This window comes from Zophobas morio, unplaced genomic scaffold, assembly GCF_036711695.1.
Source record: "Zophobas morio isolate AGI-343-1 ecotype UQ-CSIRO unplaced genomic scaffold, CSIRO_AGI_Zmor_V1 ptg000008l, whole genome shotgun sequence".
Taxonomy (NCBI): domain Eukaryota; kingdom Metazoa; phylum Arthropoda; class Insecta; order Coleoptera; family Tenebrionidae; genus Zophobas; species Zophobas morio.
Window position 1 is genome coordinate 4,042,119 of NW_026972113.1, and position 23,607 is coordinate 4,065,725.

A 23,607-nucleotide genomic window follows, 5' to 3' on the forward strand; every position below is an offset into this window, starting at 1 on the left:
ATTTCAAAATTTACTCTTTGTATATTTCAGTGGTCACAACGAGTTCACTAACTACGCTGTAACCGCAGTAAAGGATAACAAATGGAACGGATAAAATAAAGCGTCAAATATGATAATTGATAAACTTTAAACCAAAATTAAGAAGTTTATAAACTGAACATTTTTTTTTGCTTTTTGAAATGTAGTACACTTCAAAAAATATCCGTGACTTACTTTAATGTGACTTTTATAACTATGGTCGGCACAATTAGACCTAATATTAGTGTGATTTTGAGCATATTCTCGATGTTATTAGAGCAGGACAGGTTTTTTTTTTTCTAACTAATTGACAAGATTTCAAAGTATTCAGTTTTGCAATTCTTGATTTCTTCAATAAAATAAATCGACTCAGTCATTTTTTTTTTGAGTCACCCTGTATGTATAAACAAATCCAAAAAATATTAATGGAATGGTAAATCACAAGTATAGACTCATCATATTCTGAACATTTTAGATAGGGTATTTATAAAATTAAAACTAATTCAGGGTAAGAATTTGGTCAACACGTAAATTTCGTTGTAGTTTGAGCCTACCTACAAATTCTGCCCTTGGACGATTTGGTCCGCCTCCTTCGGTGACGACCGGCAAAAATGATCCGCCCATAGGCTCAAAACTTTTGCGTGTACAAGGGTCCATCTTCAATCCGCATTTTTCTCTGATTTTCGCCAACGACTTCTGTGTGTCCATTTTGGAAACGGGTTTATTTTGTGTCGAAATTCTCTCTCATGGTTAATTCGCTCGTCGACGACTTTACAACCGACATTTATATCGTCGTCACCTGCATAAAACTGCGCCACTGAGGCACCCACTTAGCATTTTCTAATAGCTGAATTTATAAATTCTTTCCAGTAGCTGAGCGCTTAACGTACTATAAATTCATCGTTATTAAGAGGCCATTATCAATATTGGCAAACCTGTCGCCGTAAAATAAATCGCTCTTTTATTCATTTCCTTTAACGCCGGTCTATAACCCGGCTTTTATTGGTGACAAGTTACCTGGCGAGCCAGTGGCGTGCGATCGAATGCCACCAAAATAAAAATATAGACACGACCTTGATTAAAAATTTTCAATTCAACGGACAATTAGTTAAGTGTCTTGCGTTACGTCGTCTGAAAGCTATGTAACAGTGCAAGGGTTAACGACAGCCAACCCGGTGGCAGAAGCCAAGATCTGTAGTGAATCAGCGCGGAAAATTAATGAGGCACTTCTGTAGGGACGACTTCTGCCATTAAGAATTCCCACTGCCATGATAAAGACTGTTCTAAATTTATATAGCTTTCAAACGAAACGGATTTATTTCCGTAAATTTCCACCACGGCGCTTTTGTCTCACAGTGTGGCTCCAGGTCACCTACGGCTTCCTTTTCAGGTGAAGATTCGCACGAAGAGAGTGGAAGCCATATACGGGTAATTAATTTTGATGTAATGAAATTCGATGTAATTAATTATGTGCACGAGCCGAAGACATACTAGCAATTAGTATTTGTGTGACTTAACTGTAAAGCTGGAGATTATGTGTGTTACAAAGAGCAATTTTAAAGCTCTAGGATATCGTCGCGGGGTTGGAGAATGTACTAAAAACCACATTTCTTAATTGATACCAACTTTCAATCACTCGCTTATCGACAAAAAATGTTTCTTGTTTCTTAAATCCCTGCCGATTATACTAATTATCTTTAATTAAGATCTCACGTAATCCGCTGACGTTTCGATTAAACTAAAACTTCGACACTGAAAACACTCCGACTTTAATTAATTCCTGATAATTGATAAAACTGCCACTTTTTCTCACCTGATTGAAAGAGAAAGCGCGATTTAATAAGTGCCACTTGTTCGTTCTTCCTAATTCGTCACACGTCCAAAGACACATTACATCATTTCTCTTTTTTTTCTACTAAAAATTTAACTCGAGCCAATCGGTGTTCTTGCTTAGCCGGCGATTTGTGAATGAGATAATGACAAGTGTTTGAGGCGTACTGTGTTATTTTGAAAATTATAGGTCTACGAATACGGTGTCAGAGGTACTCAACGTATTTCTGTATCTTTTTTGTAAAGATTTTTTAGACTGCCTCTTAAAGCTTTTTGTGTGTATAGTATTTATCCTCATTATCAGTCTTCATTAAAAAAAATACATTACTTATCGGGAAAATTATTATTAATTGAAGAGAAGAGTATTATCTTCAGTATTGATCTCTTCTATCTTGAACTCTTCGTTCTTTTTATCTTTTATTTCTTGAAGATGTCCTTAATAAAAGTGTACAAAACATCTAAACTCTTTTCTAAACTGGTACGGTCTATACCCGGAAAATATTTTTATATTTTCATTTCAGAAATTTTTATGTCCAAATGGATATGGTTTGTGATATTTTGTCTTTTTCGTTTCTTTTTGCTGTCTTCCCCTATTGTCATCTGTTTTTCGTATTTTTTTGTCTATTTTTCCCTTTTGACTCTCTTTTATTCTTCTCTCAATTTTTTGCTTGTTCTGCTATGTTTTCCTTTCGCTGTTTTCATTTCCTTTTGACTTTATTCTGTTTTTTTTTTCGTTTTTATTGTTTTGCTCTGTCTTGTATCAGTTCGCCTGGCTCTTGTCTTTCTTCCTTTCTGCTGTCCTTTTGTCTGCCTTTTGTCCTTCTCACTATTTTTCGTATTTTTTTCGTCTTCTTTGCTTTCTGCTGTCTTCGTTTTTTGATGCCTATCGTTTTTCGCTTTCGCCTGTCTTTAATTTTTCTCTATGTTTTTGGTTCTTTTTGTGTCCTTTTTCCATCTCTCTGTGTTTTATCTCCTCTCTGCTCTTCGTTCTCCTAGCTGCCTTTCTTTTGTTCTGCTGTCTTCATTTCCTGCCCTCTTTCTCTCTCGTGTGGTGTTTTTGCTTCCTTCTGCTGCCTTTCCTTCCTGTTTATATTTTTCTTTCGGTATTTTTTCCTTTTGCCTGTCTTTTGAATTTTTCTTTTTCTCGTTCTTGTTGTTTGTTGCCTTCTCTTCCTTCTGTTTCTGTTTGTTTCCTTTTGATTTTCTTTTATCTCTGTTTTCATTTTGGTCTGTTTTTATCGATGTCTTTCTTTTTTTATTTGTTTTTTTTTTTCATTTTTATGTTTTTATTTGTCTGTAGTCCTCTCCTTGTGTCTACCTTCTGTATTTCCTTCTGTTTTTCGTTGCCTCTTCTGTCGTCCTTTCCTTTTGCTGCTTTTTCTTTTGATATAGTTATTTCATTCTGCTGTCTATTTTTCCTTTTTTCTCTTCCTTTGTGTGTGTTCAGTTGCCTTTTTTACTTCCGCTGTTGTCATTTCCTTTGTTTGTCTGTCCTTTGTCTTTCTCTCTTTTTTTCGTAATGTTTTTCTCTTCCTTGCCCTCTGCTGCCTTCTTTCTTTCTTTCTTTCTTTCTTTCTTTCTTTCTTTCTATTTTTCGTTCGTTCTACATTACTTTTCAGGCTATCTTTCCTACCTTCTTATATTTTTCTCTCAGTAAAACTTTCCTTATGTTTGCCTTTTCTCTTTTTCTGTTTTTCGTTCTTATTGTTGCTTTATTTTCCTTCTATTTGTCTGTTTGTTTCTTCTGCCGTCTCCGTTTTCTGTTGTCTGTCTCTTATCAGTTTGTTTGTGTTTCGTCTTTCTTTCTGTTTTCGTTAGTTTTACTGACGTCATTTCTTTCGTTGTTTTTTTTTTCTGATGATTTCCTTTCCTTCTGCTGTCCTTTTGTTCTTCTCACTTTTTTTTTATTTTTTGTCTTCCTTGCCTTCTGCTGTTTTCGTTTCCTTTCCTGTCTCCCAGTTGCTAGAAATTTGAAGACAAAATTTTGACTTTTAAATTTTTCAAAATTTTGGTCTTTCTCAAATTTTGGACTTTTTCTAAAAATTTTGAATAGTTTTTTAAACTCCGAAGAGATTTGTGAACAACATAACATTCTGTTTCAAAACTTTAAATTTGTTTCAAGATTTTATTATTTTCCTTTTCAACATGTACCTAAGTTTTTGAAATTTTCTTGTCTTTGCGAACCTTCAAAATTTATTTTAATATCGTGATCGAAATTTTGAGATCTTTTTCCAAGATTTGCAATTGTGTTTCCCAGTTGTTGGAAATATGAAGACAAAATTTAGGACGAAATCTTGTTTTTTAAATTTTGCAAAACTTTGGTCTTTCCTAAATTTTGAAATTTTTCCGTATTTTGAGCAAAATTTTGAGATTCTTCCCAAGATTTCCATTTCTGTTTCCCAGTTGCTAGAAATTTGAATACAATATTTAGAGCAATATTTAGACTTTTTTTGATTTTTCAAAATTATGGTATTTCTCAAATGTTACATTTTTTCTAAAAATTTGGAATATTTTTTTAAATTCCGAAGACATTTGTGTTATGTTTAAATTTTTAAAAATTTTGGTCTTTCTCAAATTTTGGACTTTTTCCATATCTTGATCAAAGTTTTGAGAATTTTTCCAAGATTTGTAATTGTGTTCCCCAGTAGCTGGAAATTTGAAGACAAAATTTAGGACCAAATCTTGACTTTCTAAATTTTTCAAAATTTTGGTTTTTCCTAAATTTTGAAATTTTTCCATATTTTGAGCAAAATCTTGATATTCTTCCCAAGATTTCCATTTCTGTTTCCCAGTTGCTAGAAATTTGAATACAATATTTAGAGCAATATATAGACTTTTCTTAATTTTTCAAAATTATGGTATTTCTCAAATGTTACATTTTTACTAAAAATTTGGAGTATTTTTTTAAATTCCGAAGACATTTGTGAACAAAAATCCGGTTTCAAAACATCATTTTCTTTTATTTTTAATTTTTCAATTTGTTTATTGTTAATTGTAAATATATATCTTTATTTGTAGAATTTACCGATTTTTGATTTTATTAACTATTATGTTTAAATTTTTCAAAATTTTGGTCTTTCTCAAATTTTGGACTTTTTCCATATCTTGACCAAAATTTTGAGAATTTTTCCAAGATTTGCAATTGTGTTCCCCAGTTGCTGGAAATTTGAAGACAAAATTTAGGACCAAATCTTGACTTTCTAAATTTTTCAAAATTTTGGTCTTTCTCAAATTTTGGACTTTTTCTAAAAATTTTGAATGGTTTTTTAAACTCCGAAGAGATTTGTGAACAACATTCTGTTTCAAAACTTTAAATTTGTTTCAAGATTTTATTATTTTCTTTTCAACATGTACCAAAGTTTTTGAAATTTTCTTATCTTTGCGAACCTTCAAAATTTATTTTAATATCGTGATCAAAGTTTTCAGATCTTTTTCCAAGATTTGCAATTGTGTTTCCCAGTTGTTGGAAATATGAAGACAAAATTTAGGACAAAATCTAGTTTTTTAAATTTTTCAAAATTTTGGTTTCTAAATTTTGAAATTTTTACATATTTTGAGCAAAATTTTGAGATTCTTCCCAAGATTTCCATTTCTGTTTCCCAGTTGCTAGAAATTTGAATACAATATTTAGCGCAATATTTTGACTTTTTTTAATTATTCAAAATTATGGTATTGTTACATTTTTTTTTTAAATTTGGAATATTTTTTTAAATTCCGAAGACATTTGTGAACAAAAATCCAGTTTCAAAACATCATTTTCTTTTATTTTTAATTTTTCAATTTGTTTAGTGTTAATTGTAAATATATATCTTTATTTTTAGAATTTACCGATTTTTGATGTTATTAATTATTATGTTTAAATTTTTCAAAATTTTGGTCTTTCTCAAATTTTTGACTTTTTCTAAAAATTTTGAATAGTGTTTCAAACTCCGAAGAGTTTTGTGAACAACATAACATTCTGTTTCAAACTTTAAATTTGTTTCAAGATTTTATTATTTTCCTTTTCAACATGTACCTAAGTTTTTGAAATTTTCTTGTCTTTGCGAACCTTCAAAATTTATTTTAATATCGTGATCGAAATTTTGAGATCTTTTTCCAAGATTTGCAATTGTGTTTCCCAGTTGTGGGAAATATGAAGACAAAATTTAGGACGAAATCTTGTTTTTTAAATTTTTCAAAATTTTGGTTTCTAAATTTTGAAATTTTTCCATATTTTGAGCAAAATTTTGAGAATCTTCCCAAGATTTCCGTTTCTGTTTCCCAGTTGCTAGAAATTTGAATACAATATTTAGAGCAATATTTTGACTTTTTTAATTTTTCAAAATTATGGTATTTCTCAAATGTTACATTTTTCCTAAAAATTTGGAGCAAATTTTTAAATTCCGAAGACATTTGTGAACAAAAATCAGGTTTCAAAACATTGACCAAAATTTTGAGATTTTTTCCAAGATTTGCAATTGTGTTCCCCAGTTGCTGGAAATTTGAAGACAAAATTTAGGACCAAATCTTGACTTTCTAAATTTTTCAAAATTTTGGTGTTTTTTTTAAAGCTTGGAATCTTTTTTTAACTCCGAAGATATTTGTGCGCGAGTTAATATTCTATTTTAAATCCATTTTTAAGGTTTTATTATTTTTAGACTTTTTTTAATACGAATTTTTTGTTTTCAAAAATTTTCGAAATTTCACTAAATACATTTTCTTGTAGATTTCGCGCCGCAGAAGTCATTGCCGCTTTCATTTCTTCGATAACTCCAATGGTTCTTCCAGAATCGTACTTTGAAATATACAAAAATGTACAAAATACCACCAATTATTGGACCAATTTTCAACAAAATTTTCAAAATTTCACTAAACACATTTTCTTGTAGATTTCGGGTCGCAGAAGTCATATCCGCTTTCATTTCTTCGGTAACTCCAATGGTTCTTCCAGAATCGTCCTTTGAAATGTACAAAAATGCGCAAAATACCACATTTTCGACCAATTTTCAACGAAATTATCGAAATTTCATTAAATACATTTTCTTGTAGATTTCGGGCCCCAGAAATCATATCGGCTGTCATTTCCTCGATATCTCCAATGGTTTTTCCAGAATCGTCCTTCGAAATATACAAAAATGTGCAAAATACCACCAATTATTGGACCAATTTTCAACAAAATTTTCGAAATTTTACTAAATACATTTTCTTATAGATTTCGGGCCGCAGAAGTCATTTCCGCTTTCATTTCTTCGATAACTCCAATGGTTCTTTCAGAATCGTCCTTTGAAATATACATAAATCTGCAAAATACCACCAATTTTTCGACCAGTTTTCAACCAAATTTTCGAAATTTCACTAAATACATTTTCTTGTAGTTTTCGGGCCGCAGAACTCATATCTGCTTTCATTTCTTCGTTAAATGCAATGGTTCTTCCAGAATCGTCCTTCGAAATATACAAAAATGTACAAAATACCACCAATTTTTGGATCAATTTTCAACAATATTTTCGAAATTTCACTAAATACATTTTCTTGTATATTTCACGCCCCAGAAGTCACATCCGGTTTCATTTCTTCGATATCTCCAATGGTTCTTCCAGAATCGTCCTTTGAAAAATACAAAAATGTGCTAAATACCACCAATTTTTGGACCAATTTTCAACAAAATTTTCGAAATTTCACTAAATGCATTTTCTTGTAGATTTCGGGTCGCAGAAGTCATATCCGCTTTCATTTTTTCGATAACTCCAATGGTTCTTCCAGAATCGTCCTTCGAAATATACAAAAATGTGCAAAATACCACCAATTTTTGGACCAATTTTCAACAAAATTTTCGAAATTTCACTAAATACATTTTCTTGTAGATTTCGGGCCCCAGAAATCATATCGGCTGTCATTTCCTCGATATCTCCAATGGTTTTTCCAGAATCGTCCTTCGAAATATACAAAAATGTACAAAATACCACCAATTTTTGGACCAATTTTCAACAAAATTTTCGAAATTTCACTTAATACATTTTCTTGTAGATTTCGGGCCCCAGAAGTCATTGCCGCTTTCATCTCTTCGATAACTCCAATGGTTCTTCCAGAATCGTCCTTTGAAATGTACAAAAATGAGCAAAATACCACCAATTTTTGGGCCAATTTTCAACAAAATTTTCGAAATTTCACTAAATACATTTTCTTGTAGATTTCGGGCCGTAGAAGTCATTTCCGCTTTCATTTCTTCCATATCTCCAATGGTTCTTCCAGAATGGTCCTTTGAAATATACAAAAATGTACAAAATACCACCAATTATTGGACCAATTTTCAACAAAGTTTTCTAAATTTTACTAAATACATTTTCTTATAGATTTCGGGCCGCAAGTCATTTCCGCTTTCATTTCTTCAATAACTCCAATGGTTCTTTCAGAATCGTCCTTTGAATATAAAAAAATTCAATTTTTCATTCTTTGTTTGTTCTCCCAGTTGTCTTCCATTTTAAGTCTTGCCTTTTGTCTTCTCTTTGTTTCCCATTCTTGTTGTTATCCACTGCTTCTTCTACCTGCCTGATTTTTTTTGGTTATACATATTTTGTCTTTCTTTCTGTTTTTTCATTTCTTCTGTCTTCCTTTCCTTCTGCCATTTTTTTCTTTTGATGTCTTTTTTTCCCTTTTCTAAGTGTCTATTCGTCCATCAAGCTTTCTTTCCTTCTTATGTTTGTCTTCTGATGTCTTTCTTTCATTCTGCTGTCCTTCTTTCCTTGTGCTATTGTCATTTATTCTTCCTGCTCCCTGTCTATCTTATGTCTTTATTTCCGTCTCTCTGTCTATTCTTTTTTATCTACCTTTTGCCGTTCTCTATTTTGTTTTTCCTTTTGTTTGGGTTTGGCTTTTCTTTCTGTTTTTCGTTCCTCTGCTATTTTCTTTCTCCTCTGTCGGACTTTCCGTCTTTCCTATTGCCACTTCACTTTCCTGTTTTCATTACCTGTACTTTTCCTTTCACTGAAATTTGATAAGTACGCCACTGGTACGGGATTCTACCTGTTACTAGTACACTGTCATTTAAGACCCATTTACAGAGTTATTACCGTCCTGTAACATCACGGGGCAATAAAATTTTACCGATTTGAAGCGAAATCTGCAACGCTATGTTTTAGAAGCAGTCTTGGCTTCATTTCTCCTTTTCAGCTCCACAACCTGCACCCATTCGTTACGTAGTTCGACCGAAACGGCTTTATTTGGTCATTTCTGAGTGCACTTAATTAAATGACCATAACGGATTAATCGCGATTTGACTGAACGCCGCTATGTCATTTCTTAGTCCATTAGGGTTTAATAAACGGAACTGTTGATCATTGTCATTTCGTAATGTTCGTGTCCGCCCCTAGTTTATCAAAAGCGTATTTTGTGTGGCAAGAGAGCGAACAATGTACGCGGTAGAGTAATTGCTAGCCATTAGTGGAACTATTACAGATGCTAGATGGTGTACTACGAAAACGTAAATCTTGCAGCGAGTTAATTCTTTGTTAATTGAACGGGAGATTATGTAGACTTAAGGTTATTACTTGTTGGACATCTACGGGAGTTGTGTTTTGCTCGGAGCGGGATGCGGAGGAGAAATGGGTGGTTAGGGTTCGAAGTCTGAACGGGTTTCAGAGTTACGACTTAATGAAGAATCCTAGCGATTGGAAGAAACTCTTTTGACCAATTTTTGCGCGATTTTAATTGAAATGTAAACTGATACACCTGCAGTCGCTTTCGCAAGCTTTTACAGCTACACTTTAATAGCCCAAGCTGCAACAATTATTTTCACACAAACCAATCAATTCGCAAGCCAGAGTAGACTCCAATGACATCATAAAGCCTTCCCACACCTTAAACTTTTGTTTCGTTTTGCTTGCTACGAAGTGGGTTAGAAGATCACTAATTCAAATCTCCGCAACGCTACTAAACAAATCAAAACCGAACCAATCCAAACACAAATTTGGTAAATCGGGCCAGCGCTCGCACATTTTATTACAAATTGCAAAATCTGATGTAATCTAGGTTAGCCATAAACACTTCATCCCGAGCTCCACATACCGCACCGAAAGTGAATTTTCAAAAAAAAGACTAACTCGTTCCGAGTTAATTAAAGTGCCAAAACCGACGTTGGAGCCTTGGATTTCACGCTCTGAACGCTGATGAACACGTCAAAACCAAAATGGATCCAAGGCGGATTTACATTGAATGAAAATCCACCTTTCGCGTAACGGCACGGCCCTAAGGTTTTTTTTGGTTCGGAGGCCGTAAACTTGGCAAAGGGGTCACCGGGAAATGTATGCATGGAAGGCAACGGTTGCTGATTTTTCGCAGAAATGAGCAAATTTAGAGAGCTGAGGACGCGGTTAATAAGCACATCGACGGGAATCGGCGTAAAATTTATGGCGACTTTAATGGTTTAGTGAGGTTTAATTGTTGACTAATTGGGGCAATAAAAGGACTGTTTGACCTGATGAGAGCACCAGTTTTATGTAGGTAAGAGTAGTTGCGGCGACCGTGGAGAAGTCGTGCGAAAAATTTTCGCTGAGGAACTAAGTAGTTCCTGCTTTATTTTAATGATGATTTACCTACAAAGTTAATTGACAAAATAAGTTCAGGAATTGACTTAAAAAACAGTTTTTGTCTCTATCTTTATACTAAATTTTGACTGCTAAAGACCTAATTAATTTAACTTCATTCTTCTGGCTCTTCTTCCTCCTGCTTGTCACACTTTTTTCATCCACTTCCCTTTTACTTAGCGGTTCGTACTCCCTTACACAAGTTCTGTCATTTCACTTCCACTCTTGCACAACTGTTATCTCCTATGACTCCCTTTAATCCAAAATTTATTCTCTCGCTTTGATGCTATTGCGTTCTTTCCCTCTGCTGTCCTTTTTTTGTCTGTTTTTTTTTGTTTTCTCTTTGTTCTGAGTTTTCTGTGATCTCTTTCTAATCTTATGCTGCTGAGTTTCTATCCTTTAGTTTGTCTTTTGTTTTTCGTTCCTCCTTTTGTCGTTCTTTCCTTCTGCTGTCCCCTCATTATAAGTTTTGTTCCCTTTTGTTTATCTTTTACCATTCTTTGTTTTTTGTTTCTTCTACTTCTACTGTCTTCCTTTTTATATGCCACTGCTTTCCTTTTATTTTTATGTTTTCTTTCCACTTGTCTTTCTTTCCTTTAGTTTGTCTTTTGTTTTTCTTTCCTCCTCTTGTCGTTCTTTCGTTCTGCTGTTTTCCCAAATTCTATATTCCGTTGTTCCTTTTTGTTTATCTTCTACCGTTCTCTCTGATTTTAATTTCTTCTGCGATTTTATTTCTTGCTTCTTATCTTATTTCATCTATGCTTCTAATCTCTTCCTTTCCACCTCCTGTTTTTTTTTCGTTGTTTTTCTTTTTGCTGTTTTCTGTCTGCTTTATTTTCCTTTTGTCCTTCCTTTCCTTCCTCTCTATTTTTCGTTCTCTGTGCTTCCTTTTCTTATGATACCGTTTCTTTTTCGTTCCTTCTGTTGTCGTTCTTTCCGTCTGCTGTCTTTTCTCATTGTATTTTGTTATATTTTGTTCGTCTATCACTTTTCTCTTTATTTTCGTTTTTCTGCTATCTTCTTTTGCTGTCTTCTTTTTCTTTCGTCTGCCTTTCTTTTCTTTTGTCTGTCTTTTGTTTTCTCTTTGCTCTGAGTTCTCTGTGGTCTCTTCCTAATTTCATCCTGCTGACTTTCTATCCTTTAGTTTGTCTTTTGTTTTTCGTTCCTTCTTTTGTCGTTCTTTCCTTCTGCTGTCCTCTCATTATAAGTTTTGTTTCCTTTTGTTTATCTTTTACCATTCTTTGCTTTTGTTTCTTCTACTTCTACTATCTTCCTTTTTATATGCCACTGATTTCCTTTTATTTTTATGTTTTCTTTCCTCCTCTTGTCGTTCTTTCCCTCAGCTGTTTTCCCAAATGGTATATTCCGTTGTTCCTTTTCTACCGTTCTCTCTGATTTTAATTTCTTCTGCGATTTGATTTCTTGCTTCTTATCTTATTTTATCTATGCTTCTAATCTCTTCCTTTCCACCTCCTGTTTTTTTCTTCCGTTGTTTTTCTTTCTGCTGTTTTCTATCTGATTTATTTTCCTTTTGTCCGTCCTTTCCTTTCTCTCTATTTTTCGTTCTCTGTGTTGTCGTTGTTTCCGTCTGCTGTCTTTTCTTATTGTCTTTTGTTATCTTTTGTTCGTCTGTCACTTTTCTCCCTATTTTCGTTTTTCTGCTATCTTCTTTTGCTGTCTTCTTTTTTTTCGCCTGCCTTTCTTTTCTTTTATCTGTTTTTTGTTTTATTCATTGTTTTTCATTCTCTGTGCTGTCTTCCTTTTCATATGCCACTACCTTTCATTCGTTCTGTGGCCCTTCTTTTTTTTATGTTTTTCGTTCCTTCTGTTGTTGTTCTTTCCCTACGCTATTTTCTCTTATTATATGTTCTGTTCTTTATGTTTATCCTTTACCTACAATTCTTTGTGTTTTTCGTTTCTTTTGCTATCTTATTTTGTTCTAAACTCTTCCTTTCCTCCTCCTGCTGTTTTTTTCTTCCTATGTCTTTCTTTCTGTTGTTTTCTTTTTTCCTCTGTCTACCTTTCTTTCCTTTTGTCTGTTTTTCATTTCCTCCCCGTTTTCCGTTCCTTCTGTTGTAGTTTTTTCCATTTGCTGTGTCCTCTCATTATGTTTTATTATCTTTTGTTTGTCTTCTACCTTTCTCTCTGTTTTTCGTTTCTTCTGCTATTTTCTTTAACTCCTACCGCCTCCTTTCTTCTTGATTTTCGTTCCCACGTCTTTCTTACCTCCTGCTGTCTTCGTTTTCTTCTGTCTGCCTTTCTTTCTTTCTTTTAGCTAATCTTTCGCTTTTCGTTCATTCTGTTGTCGTTCTTTCCTTCTGCTGTTCTCCTTATAATCTCTTGTTCGTTTTTATTTATCTTTTACCTTTCTCTCTGTTTTTCGTTTCTTCTGTTGTCTTCCTCGACTTCTGCTCTACTCCTTTCTTCTTCCTGTTTTTTTATTCCTACGTTTTTCTTTCCTTCTGCTGTTTTCTTTTTTTTCAGTCCGCCTTTTCAGTTCTTTCAAGTTTTTGTTTTCTTCTGATGATCCACTCTCTGTCTATCCTTCTGTCCACTCATGTATTTCTTTCCTCCTCTTTTTTTAATAGATGTTTCTCTCTTTTTTCCCTTATTTTTGTATTTGATTTTTTTCTCCGTTTTCATTTCCTCTGTTGTCTTTTTCCATTCGGCTATCTTTGACAAAAAGAAAAATATTACTCTTTTTTTCTTTTCTTCTGCTGTATTCTTTTACTTCTGTTCTTGCTTTTTTCTTCTCTCCTCTCTTCTTTTCCTTTCGTCTATTTTTTATATTTGCTCCCAACTTTCCGTTCTTTCTGCTGTATTTCCTCCGTTATTTTTCTCTCTTTTTGTTTAACATTTGTTTTTCTCTTGGTTTTCATGCCTTCTTTTGCCTTCCTTTCTTTCTAATACTGGTTCTGTTTCATTTGCTGGTTTCCTTTCCTTCCTTCGCCTTTCCTTTGTTTTGTCCGTCCTTTCCGATGTCCTTTTTCTTCTATTCATTTGTTGGTCGTACTTTTTTTTCTTGTATCTTTTTCCCTTTTTATGTTTTTCTTTTTCCTATTTTTTCTTTCATGCTATCTATCTGTTTACTTTTCTGTTTGTCTTTCTTCTTTCTTTTTCGTTTTATTTCTCTATTTATGTTTTTTTCCTTTCGTGTTTTTCTTTTGTCTGTCATTTGTTCTTCTCTGTTTATTATTCCCGCTTTCTTTTTGGCGTCTCACTTTCATTTGACTGTTTTTCATAACAAAATCTCTGTTTTTGTCTTCTTCTGCAGTATTCTTTTCTTTCTGTTCTTGGTTCTCTCTATCTCGCTTTCTGTTATCTTTTTTCCTTTCATGTGTCTTTTCTTTCTTTCTTTCTTTCTCCTATTTTTCTTTTATTATCTTTCTTTCCTTATTATGATTTTCTCGGTTTATACTTCTCTCTGTTTTTCGTTTGAGTCCGTCTTTTTTCCTTTTGCCTTATTTAAGGATAGACCTTTTGGTTGCCTATCCTTATTTTTTATTTTTTGTTCTTCTGTCTGTTTATCCTTCCGTTTGAGGTTCTTTTCTTGGTATGTATTTCTTTCCACTGACTTTCTCTTCTTTCTGCTTTCTTTAATTTTCCCTTTTATCCGTACTTAGTTTTCTCTGTTTTCGTTCCTTCTACTTGTCTTATTTGTGTTTGTATTTTTTTTTTGTTAGTCTTTTGTTTTTATTTGTTTATCATTTGACTGTCTTTGATCTCCGCTTTTGTTTGTTCTGTTATATTCTTTTCCTTCTTTCGTCTGTATTTAATCTCTAGTACTTTTCGTTGTTTCTCCTGTCTCCTTTCCTTTCTGCTGTCTTTCCTTTCTTCTCTCTATCTTCCTTTCCTTCTGTTGTTCTTTCCGTCTGTGTTTGTTTCCTTTAGTTTGTTTTCTGTTTTTCGTTCCTTTTGTTGTCGTTCTTCCCATCATTATGTTTTGTTTCTTTTTGTTTATTTTTTACCTTTCTCTCTCTGTTTTTCGTTTCCTCTGCTATCTTATTCTTCTTCTACTCTGTTTTTTTCTTCCGACATCTTTCCTTTCTTCTGCTATCTTCGTTTTCTTGTGTTCGCCTTTCTTTCTTTTGTTTTTCGTTCTTCCTGTTGTCTTCATTTTATTTTGCTGTCTTCCTCTCCTTTTATATATCCTTTCATCTGTCTTTTTCTGTTTTTGGTTTCTTCTGATGATTTTCTTTTGTTCGAATATTTTACTTTTTTTCTTTCCTCCTTGGTTTCTTCTTTTTTCTCACGTTGCTTTTCTCTTTTGTTTGTAGTTTGTTTTTCTCTCCGTTTTCGTTTCTTTCTTGTCTTTTCCTTTCTGCTCTCTTTGATAAAAGGTGGGATATTTCTCTCCGTTTTTCTCTCCTTCCGTTGTATTCTTTTCCTTCTCTTCTTGCCTTTCTCTCTTTCCGCTGTCTTTCTTTCCTATGTATGTTTTTCTTTTATATCTGCTCTCTATTTTCGATGCTACTGCTGTCTTCTTTCCCGTCTGCTGTCTTCCTTTTCTTCTCTATTTGTCTTTCTATCCTTTCGTTTTTTCCTTTCGTCCTATTGTTTCCTCTTTCTTCTGCCTGCCTTTTTATGATTTTTTCCTTCTGTTGTCTTCTGTTACTTCTGTACATTTTCTTTCCTTCTTATGTTTCTCTCTCTTCTATCTTTCTTTCCTGCAGTCTGTTTTTTTTCTTTTTGTTTGTCTGTAATCTTTCTATATGTCTCTTTTCCTTGTTATGTATTTCTTTCCGTCTATCTTTCTGTTCGTCTTTTTTCCTTCTATCGATCTTTTATCTTTATTCATATTTTTCTTTTAATCTGTCTTCCTTTCCTTCTTCTGTTTGTCTATTTTGTAACAAGTTTGTTAAAATACTTTTACTTCCATTTCGTTTTCCATCCATTCACTTTATATAAAATTCATTAACAATTTAAATTTGAACTGTTTTGTTTAATACATTATTCCTGTTAAATTCATTAAATTTATTTACTATTTATTCAAATTTTTAACCCAAAAATTTTGATTTTCACCCGCAACTTTCCAACCCATTTCCGAAGACCTCCAGTACATATGTATGTCAATTATACCATCCAACTGTCCACCCCGTATCACCGCCGACCGCTAATCCTCCTGCTGTGCCTCCACAATATTAATAGCGGCAATGAAAATTCATTATCTAAAACTAGTTATTGTATAATAAATTACAGCAAGTTGTGGCAATTTTCTTGATAAATTGTGATTCTCCGACATTTTTCCCAACAAAAACGCTTATAAATAAGCCGCGGCGAATACCAGTTTTGAACTTACCGCACACTTGGACGTGTCCAAGATTTCCACCTCTGTGGTGACGTTGTCGAAGGTGACGTTGTGGCGGTAGAGAAAATCTGCAACAAAAATCGTGTTATTTGTGTAAGACCCAATCGAAAATTAGCTAAAAGCGTGCCTGGACATGGTCGGCTGGCCGTCAGTAATTTTCACGACGTTGTAATTTAAGTTAATTGAATGGTTTTGTTGCAAACATTTTGGGAGTAATGAAGTGCGACGAACGCGAATTTTGCGTTTCGTGGTTTTTGCCGGAGTCGAGAATAAGGTGTAATTTATGGGAGAATTATACACCGTTTGCAAACAATATTAAATTAAATTGAATATCTATTAAATGCAATGTACATTTACACGTCTATAAATGAATTTACGCTTATAACTTGACCACTTTCTCGTGATTTATTAGTGTGCATAATATAAACAAACGTTACGTAACGTTGTGGCAACCGTATTCGTTGAATCGGAATTGTTTTCTTTGAGTTTCTACAAGATGGTGCTCCGACTCACCCTAATCCGAAAAATAAATCATTACGTTGCAAAACAATATTAAATGGATTTGCGTTTCAACACCGACGTGTAAAAACGCAAAATTGTCATTAAAACACCACTCATGCTCTGATATATAATATGAATCACATTTTTGACCCAGTTGTTAGAGCGTGTAACATATGATAAATTGATACTTACTCTATGACTAAACCACCTTTGTACTCATAGCACCCCTTGGCAACACTTCAAGATCGTCGCTCCTTCATTAAACTTTATTGGATTGATCGATTGATAATTATCCCGAAACCTAGAAAATCCACTCCCAAAAGCTTTTAAACCCTTTTTCGATAAGGCAGCTATGAAACTAAAAACTGGCCGTAGTAGCCGCAGCCCCTTATCTTAATGACCGTAGAAAAAAGCGTGTATCTATGTGTTTTAATTCCATTGTAACATTAATTATCTCCACCGCTTAGAGCAAAGTAAAAAACGCATTCCTAAAGGCAATGAAATAATCATAATAGATACAAGAGCTAGGGAAAGTCGTTTATGTTGGACCACTTCGCGTAAATATGCAAATAAAATTAAGAGTTTTATTTTCGTTTTTTTCTCTTTCTTGTGGAATAAATATGGAGTGGATGGTGTCCTAAAATGGAAACGACTTTATTAAACTTTTCATGCGCTATTAAGCGGAGTTTCGGAATTAATTGATACGCGAAAATTAATTGGATCGTAAAAGCGATAACAAAAACTGAAATTAAAGTTTATTGGCCATTGAAGAGGTTTTGCTTTGGGGTCGTGGATAGATGGGCGATGGTGGTCTTTGATCACATTTTTATTTCCATTTCAGACTCTGATCAGCTCAAGATCTCCAAGATTTTAAAGATCGCTATGACTCATAAATATGTCTAGAATATATCTATGATTTTTAGGATTTGAGAATTTTTTTTATTTTTCGATTTTCTTATGTATTCTAAAATCTCTAGAAACTCAGATCCTTAACATTTCCATCCAATCGCTGAAGTTTCTACAGTTTTAAAATTCGTGGAATCTGTCAAATATTTACCTCCAATTCCGAAAATCCATTTATCTAGAAGCTCAAAATTCTGAAGAACCTTTGAAATCTGAATCTATTTTCTGACTGGTTGCTCACAACTCCTCAATATTCCTACAAGAGTAACGGATTATAGTGCATCTCTTAGAGCTGATGTTTTGTAATAGATTTAAATTTTCTATGTATCTAGTATCTCTTTGGAATCTTTATAATCCCTCAAATTTCTTTAGAAAAATATTTGGAACTGTTGGAATCTATAGAATCTCAAAGTATTCCATCTCTTCAACATCAGCCATCTGTAATAAATCTTAGAAACTTGAACGAGCTTTGAAATTTCTGGTACCTCTAGAATATTTTTACCATTTAAAATAGATTCTATTTTTGACATTGTCGTAAACGCTAAAAGTACTGAAATCATCAAGTTTCAAAGACCTCTGGATTTTAAGATCGCTAGGATACATAGGGTTCAATGACCTCTAGAATTTCTAAAATTTTCGTCTAAATTCTGGGTTTTTAGAAGTCCCAAGATCCCTGGGTTCTCTGAAATATCTGGAAGTTTTGTAGGACCTTTGAGATCATAAGGATCTTTATATTTTGAAGTCCTTATAATCTCTGGAATACGTAGTATGTCTAAGATCTCTAGGATCCTTAAGTTTCGAGGATCTGAAGAATTTCTGACATTTCTGAATTTCTAAAAATTTTTACCAACTCTGGAGTTTATAGAACTTCTAAAATTTCTAAATTCTTTGAAATATCGACGAGTTTTGGGATCTACATCAACTTTGGTGCCTTTAAAATCTTTGAAACCTCAGACATTTCTAGAATCTTTGAAAATTCAAGAAGCTTTTGAACTTTCTGGAATTTTTAGAATATCTATAGCGTTTAAAGTATGTTTGATCATTGACATTGCTGCAAATTTTGAAATCATCTAGTGTCTCTAGGATCTCTAAGGTTCTCAAATATCTAGGACCCTTTAAAATTTCTAGAATTTTTAGGACTTTTAAGACCTTTAAGATAATAAGGATCTTTATATTTTGAAGTCGTTATAATCTCTGAGATATGTAGTATGTCTAAGATTTCTAGGATCCTTAAGTTTCAAGGATCTAAAGAATTTCTAACATTTCTAAAAATTTTTACAACTGTGAGGTTTATAGATCCTTCAAAATTCGTAAATTCTCTGAAATATCGAGGAGTTTTGGGATCTACATCAACTTCGGTGCCTTTAAAATCTTTGAAAACTCAGACATTTCTAGAATCTTTGAAAATTCAAGAAGCTTTTGAACTTTCTGGAATCTTTACAATATTTATAGCGTTTCAAGTTTGTTTGATCATTGACATTGTTGCAAATTTTGAAATCATCTAGTATCTTTAGGATCTCTAAGGTTCTCGAATATCTAGGACTCTTTAAAATTTCTAGAATTTTTAGGACTTTTAAGACCTTTAAGATAATAAGGATCTTTATATTTTGAACTCGTTATAATCTCTGAAATATATAGTATTCTAAGATCCTTAAGTTTCCAGGATGTGAAGAATTTCTGACATTTCTGAATTTCTAAAAATTTTTACAAACTCTGGAGTTTATAGAACCTCCAAAATTCGTAAATTCTCTGAAATATCGAGGAGTTTTGGGATCTACATCAATTTTGGTGCCTTTGAAATCTCTGAAACCTCAGACATTTCTGGAATTTTTGAAAATTCAAGAAGCTTTGAACTTTCTGGAATCTCTAGAATATTTCTAGCGCTTAAAAATGTTTCATATTTGACATTGTTGCAAATTTTGAAATCATCTAGTATCTCTAGGATCTCTAAGGCTCTCGAATTTCTAGGATCCTTAAAAATTTCTAGAAATTTTAGCAGCTTTAGGACCTTTAAGATCCTAATGATCTTTATATTTTGAAGTCGTTATAATCTCTGAGATATGTAGTATGTCTAAGATTTCTAGGATCCTTAAGTTTCAAGGATCTGAAGAACTCCTGATATTTCTGAATTTCTAAAAATTTTTAGAAACTCGAGGGTTTATAGAAGCTGCAAAATTCGCAAATTCTCTGAAATATGTAGGAGTTTTGGAATCTACATCCACTTTGATGCCTTTAAAATCTTTGAAAACTCAGACATTTCTAGAATCTTTGAAAATTCAAGAAGTTTTGAACTTTCTGGACTCTTTGGAATATTTGTAGCGTTTAAAATATGTTTAAATCTTTGGCATTGTTGCAAATTTTGAAATCATCTAGTGTCTCTAGGATCTCTAAGGTTCTCGAATATCTAGGACCCTTTAAAATTTCTAGAATTTTTAGGACTTTTAAGACCTTTAGGATCATAAGGAGCTTTATATTTTGAAGTCGTTATAATCTCTGAAATATGTAGTATGTCTAAGATTTCTAGGATCCTTAAATTTCAAGGATCTGAAGAATTTCTGGCATTTCTGAATTTCTAAAATTTTTACCAACTGTGGAGTTTATAGAACCTCCAAAATTCGTAAATTCTCTGAAATATCTGGGAGTTTTGGAATCTACATCAACTTCGGTGCCTTTAAAATCTTTGAAAACTCAGACATTTCTAGAATCTTTGAAAATTCAAGAAGCTTTTGAACTTTCTGGAATCTTTACAATATTTATAGCGTTTCAAGTATGTTTGATCATTGACATTGTTGCAAATTTTGAAATCATCTAGTATCTTTAGGATCTGTAAGGTTTTCGAATATTTAGGACTCTTTAAAATTTCTAGAATTTTTAGGACTTTTAAGACCTTTAAGATAATAAGGATCTTTATATTTTGAACTCGTTATAATCTCTGAAGTATGTAGTATTCTAAGATCCTTAAGTTTCAAGGATCTGAAGAATTTCTGACGTTTCTGAATTTCTAAAAATTTTTACAAACTCTGGAGTTTATAGAACCTCCAAAATTCGTAAATTCTCTGAAATATCGAAGAGTTTTGGGATCTACATCAACTTTGGTGCCTTTAAAATCTTTGAAAACTCAGACATTCCTAGAATCTTTGAAAATTCAAGAAGCTTTTGAACTTTCTGGAATCTCTAGAATATTGATAGCGTTTAAAGTATGTTTGATCATTGACATTGTTGCAAATTTTGAAATCATCTAGTCTCTCTAGGATCTCTAAGGTTCTCGAATTTCTAGGACCCTTTAAAATTTCTAGAATTTTTAGGACTTTTAAGACCTTTAAGATAATAAGGATCTTTATATTTTGAACTCGTTATAATCTCTGAAATATGTAGTATTCTAAGATCCTTAAGTTTCAAGGATCTGAAGAATTTCTGACGTTTCTGAATTTCTAAAAATTTTTAGAAACTCTAGGGTTTATAGAAGCTCCAAAATCCGTAAATTCTCTGAAATATCTAGAAGTTTTGGAATCTTCATCCACTTTGGTGTCTTTAAAATCTCTGAAACCTCAGATTTTCTAGAATTTTTGAAAATTCAAGATGCTTTGAACTTTCTGGAATCTTTAAAATATTTATGGTGTTTAAAATATGTTTGATCACTGACATTGTTACAAATTTTGAAATCACCTATTGTCTCTAGGATCTCTAAGGTTCTCGAATATCTAGGATCCTTTAAAATTTCTAGAATTTTTAGGACTTTTAAGACCTTTAAGATCATAAGGATCTTTATATTTTTAAGTCGTTATAATCTCAGAGATATGTGGTATGTGTAAGATTTCTAGGATCCTTCATTTTTAAGGATCTGAAGAATTTCTCCCATTTCTGAATTTCTTAAAATTTTTACAAACTCTAGGGTTTATAGAAGCTCCACGATTCGTAAATTCTCTGAAATATCTAGGAGTTTTGGAATCTCCATCCACTTTGGTGTCTTTAAAATTTCTGAAACCTCAGACATTTCTGGAATCTGTGAAAATTCAAAAAGCTTTGAACTTTCTGGAATCTTTAGAATATTTATGGCGTTTAAAATATGTTTGATCATTGACATTGTTGCAAATTTTGAATTCATCTAGTATCTCTAGGATCTCTAAGGTTCTCGAATTTCTAGGACCCTTTAAAATTTCTAGAATATTTAGGACTTTTAGGACCTTTAAGATCATAATGGGCTTTATATTTTGAAGTCGTTATAATATCTGAAATATGTATGTCTAAAATTTCTAGGATCCTTAAGTTTCAAGGATCTGAAGAATTTCTGACATTTCTGAATTTCTCAAAATTTTTACAAACTCTGGGGTTTATAGAAGCTCCAAAATCCGTAAATTCTCTGAAATATCGAGGAGTTTTAATATTTACATCCACTTTGGTGCCTTTAAAATCTCTGAAACCTCAGACATTTCTAGAATCTTTGAAAATTCAAGAAGCTTTGAACTTTCTGGAATTTCTAGAATATTTCTAGCGTTTAAAAATGTTTGATCTTTGAAATTGTTGGAAATTTTGAAAGGTCTAAGATTTCTAGGATCCTTAAATTTCCAGGATCTGAAGAATTTCTGACATTTCTGAATTTATAAAAATTTTTAGAAACTCTAGGGTTTATAGAAGCTCCAAAATTCGTAAATTCTCAGAAATATCTAGGAGTTTTGGAATCTACATCCATTTTGGTGTCTTTAAAATCTCTGAAACCTCAGACATTTCTGGAATCTTTGAAAATTCAAGAAGCTTTGAACTTTCTGGAATCTTTAGAATATTTATGGCGTTTAAAATATGTTTGATCTTTGACATTGTTGCAAATTTTGAAATCATCTAGTATCTCTAGGATCTCTAAGGTTCACGAATTTCCAGGACCCTTTAAAATTTCTAGAATTTTTAGGACCTTTAAGACCTTTAAGATCATAAGGATCTTTATATTTTGAAGTCGCTATAATCTCTGAAATATGTAGTATGTCTAAGATTTCTGGGATCCTTAAGTTTCAAGGATCTGAAGAATTTCTGACATTTTTGAATTTCTAAAAATTTTTACAGACTCTGGGGTTTATAGAAACTCTAAAATTCGTAAGTTCTCTGAAATATTCTACTTTTATTTTTCTTTGAAAAACACGATAATCAAGAACATGTTTTTAATTTCTCGTGGAAAAATAAGGATTTTGCGATTACGATCCGCCCCCTTGGCTCACAACGAATAAAACAAATCATCACAAATAAGGTAGGGTGGGTGGGCGGGGCTTACGTTTTGCCAATTTTTTCCTAATATGTGTAGTCTTCTTTTCACACCAATACATTTAAAACATGTTAAAATGGTAAATTCTTGTGGGGAAATACTGATTTTGCAATTACGCCCCGCCCCTCAGTCTGACAACGAATGAAAAATTCATCACGACTGAGATCGAGACGGATGGGTGGAGTTTATCTTTGGCTTGTACATTTAGTTTTCTTTGAACAATACGATAAGGATTTTGCAGTTAGAATCCGCCCCCATAGCTCACGACGAATACAACAAATTATCACAATTGAGTTAGGGCGGGTGGGCGGGGCTTACATTTTCCCTTTTTTCATAATATGTGCAGTCTTCTTTACACAACAACGAACTTAAAACATGTTAAAATGGTAAATTCTTGTAGGGAAATACCGATTTTGCAATTACGCCCTGCCCCTCAGTCTGACAACGAATGAAAAACTCATCACGACGGATGGGTGGAGCTTATCTTTGGCTTTCTTCTTATTTAATACATTTAATGTTCTTTGAGTAACACGATGCTCAAAAACATGGTTTTAATTCTTTGTAGAGAAACAACGATTTTGCAGTTACGATTCACCCTCTTGGTTTACGACGAATACAACAAATCCTCACAATTGAGACAGGGCGGGTGGGCGGGGCTTAAATTTTTCCTATTATTACTATTATGTGTAGTGTTCTTTTCATAACAAGAAACTTAAAAAACTAAATCTATTAAGTAAAAAGAAAACCACAGTTAAGCTCCACCCAACCGTTTCAATCTCAGCCGTGATTAATTTTTCATTAGTTTTCAGACTGAGGGGCAAAATCGGTATTTTTGTACAAAAATTTACCATTTTAAACATGTTTCTGTATGTCTAAGATTTCTAGGATCCTCAAATTTGCAGAATCTGAAGAATTTCTGACATTTCTGAATTTCTAAGAATTTTAACAAACTCTGTAGGAGTTTTGGGATCTACATCAACTTTGGTGCCTTTAAAATCTCTAAAACCTAATATTTAAGATCACAAGGACCTGTGGACTTTAAGATCGCTAGGATACATAGAGTTCAATGATCTCGAGAATTTCTAAAATTTTCGACTAAATTCTAGGTTTTTAGAAGTCCCAAGATCCCTGGGTTCTCTGAAATATCTGAAAGTTTTGTAGGACCTTTAAGATCATAAGGATCTTTACATTTTGAAGTCCTTATAATCTCTAGAATATGTAGTATGTCTAAGATT

The 23,607-nt window shown here is 32.8% G+C and overlaps 1 protein-coding gene across 1 annotated transcript in view; it reads right to left on the reverse strand.

Annotated features, from left to right (window-relative positions):
- LOC135125112 (ras-related and estrogen-regulated growth inhibitor-like) overlaps nucleotides 1-23,607 on the reverse strand; it is a 194,381-nt gene that overhangs the window by 67,508 nt on the left and 103,266 nt on the right. The window contains exon 3 of the mRNA XM_064050461.1: nucleotides 15,709-15,785. Coding sequence (XP_063906531.1) covers nucleotides 15,709-15,785 — 77 coding nt within the window. The remainder of the gene's footprint in view (nucleotides 1-15,708; nucleotides 15,786-23,607) is intronic.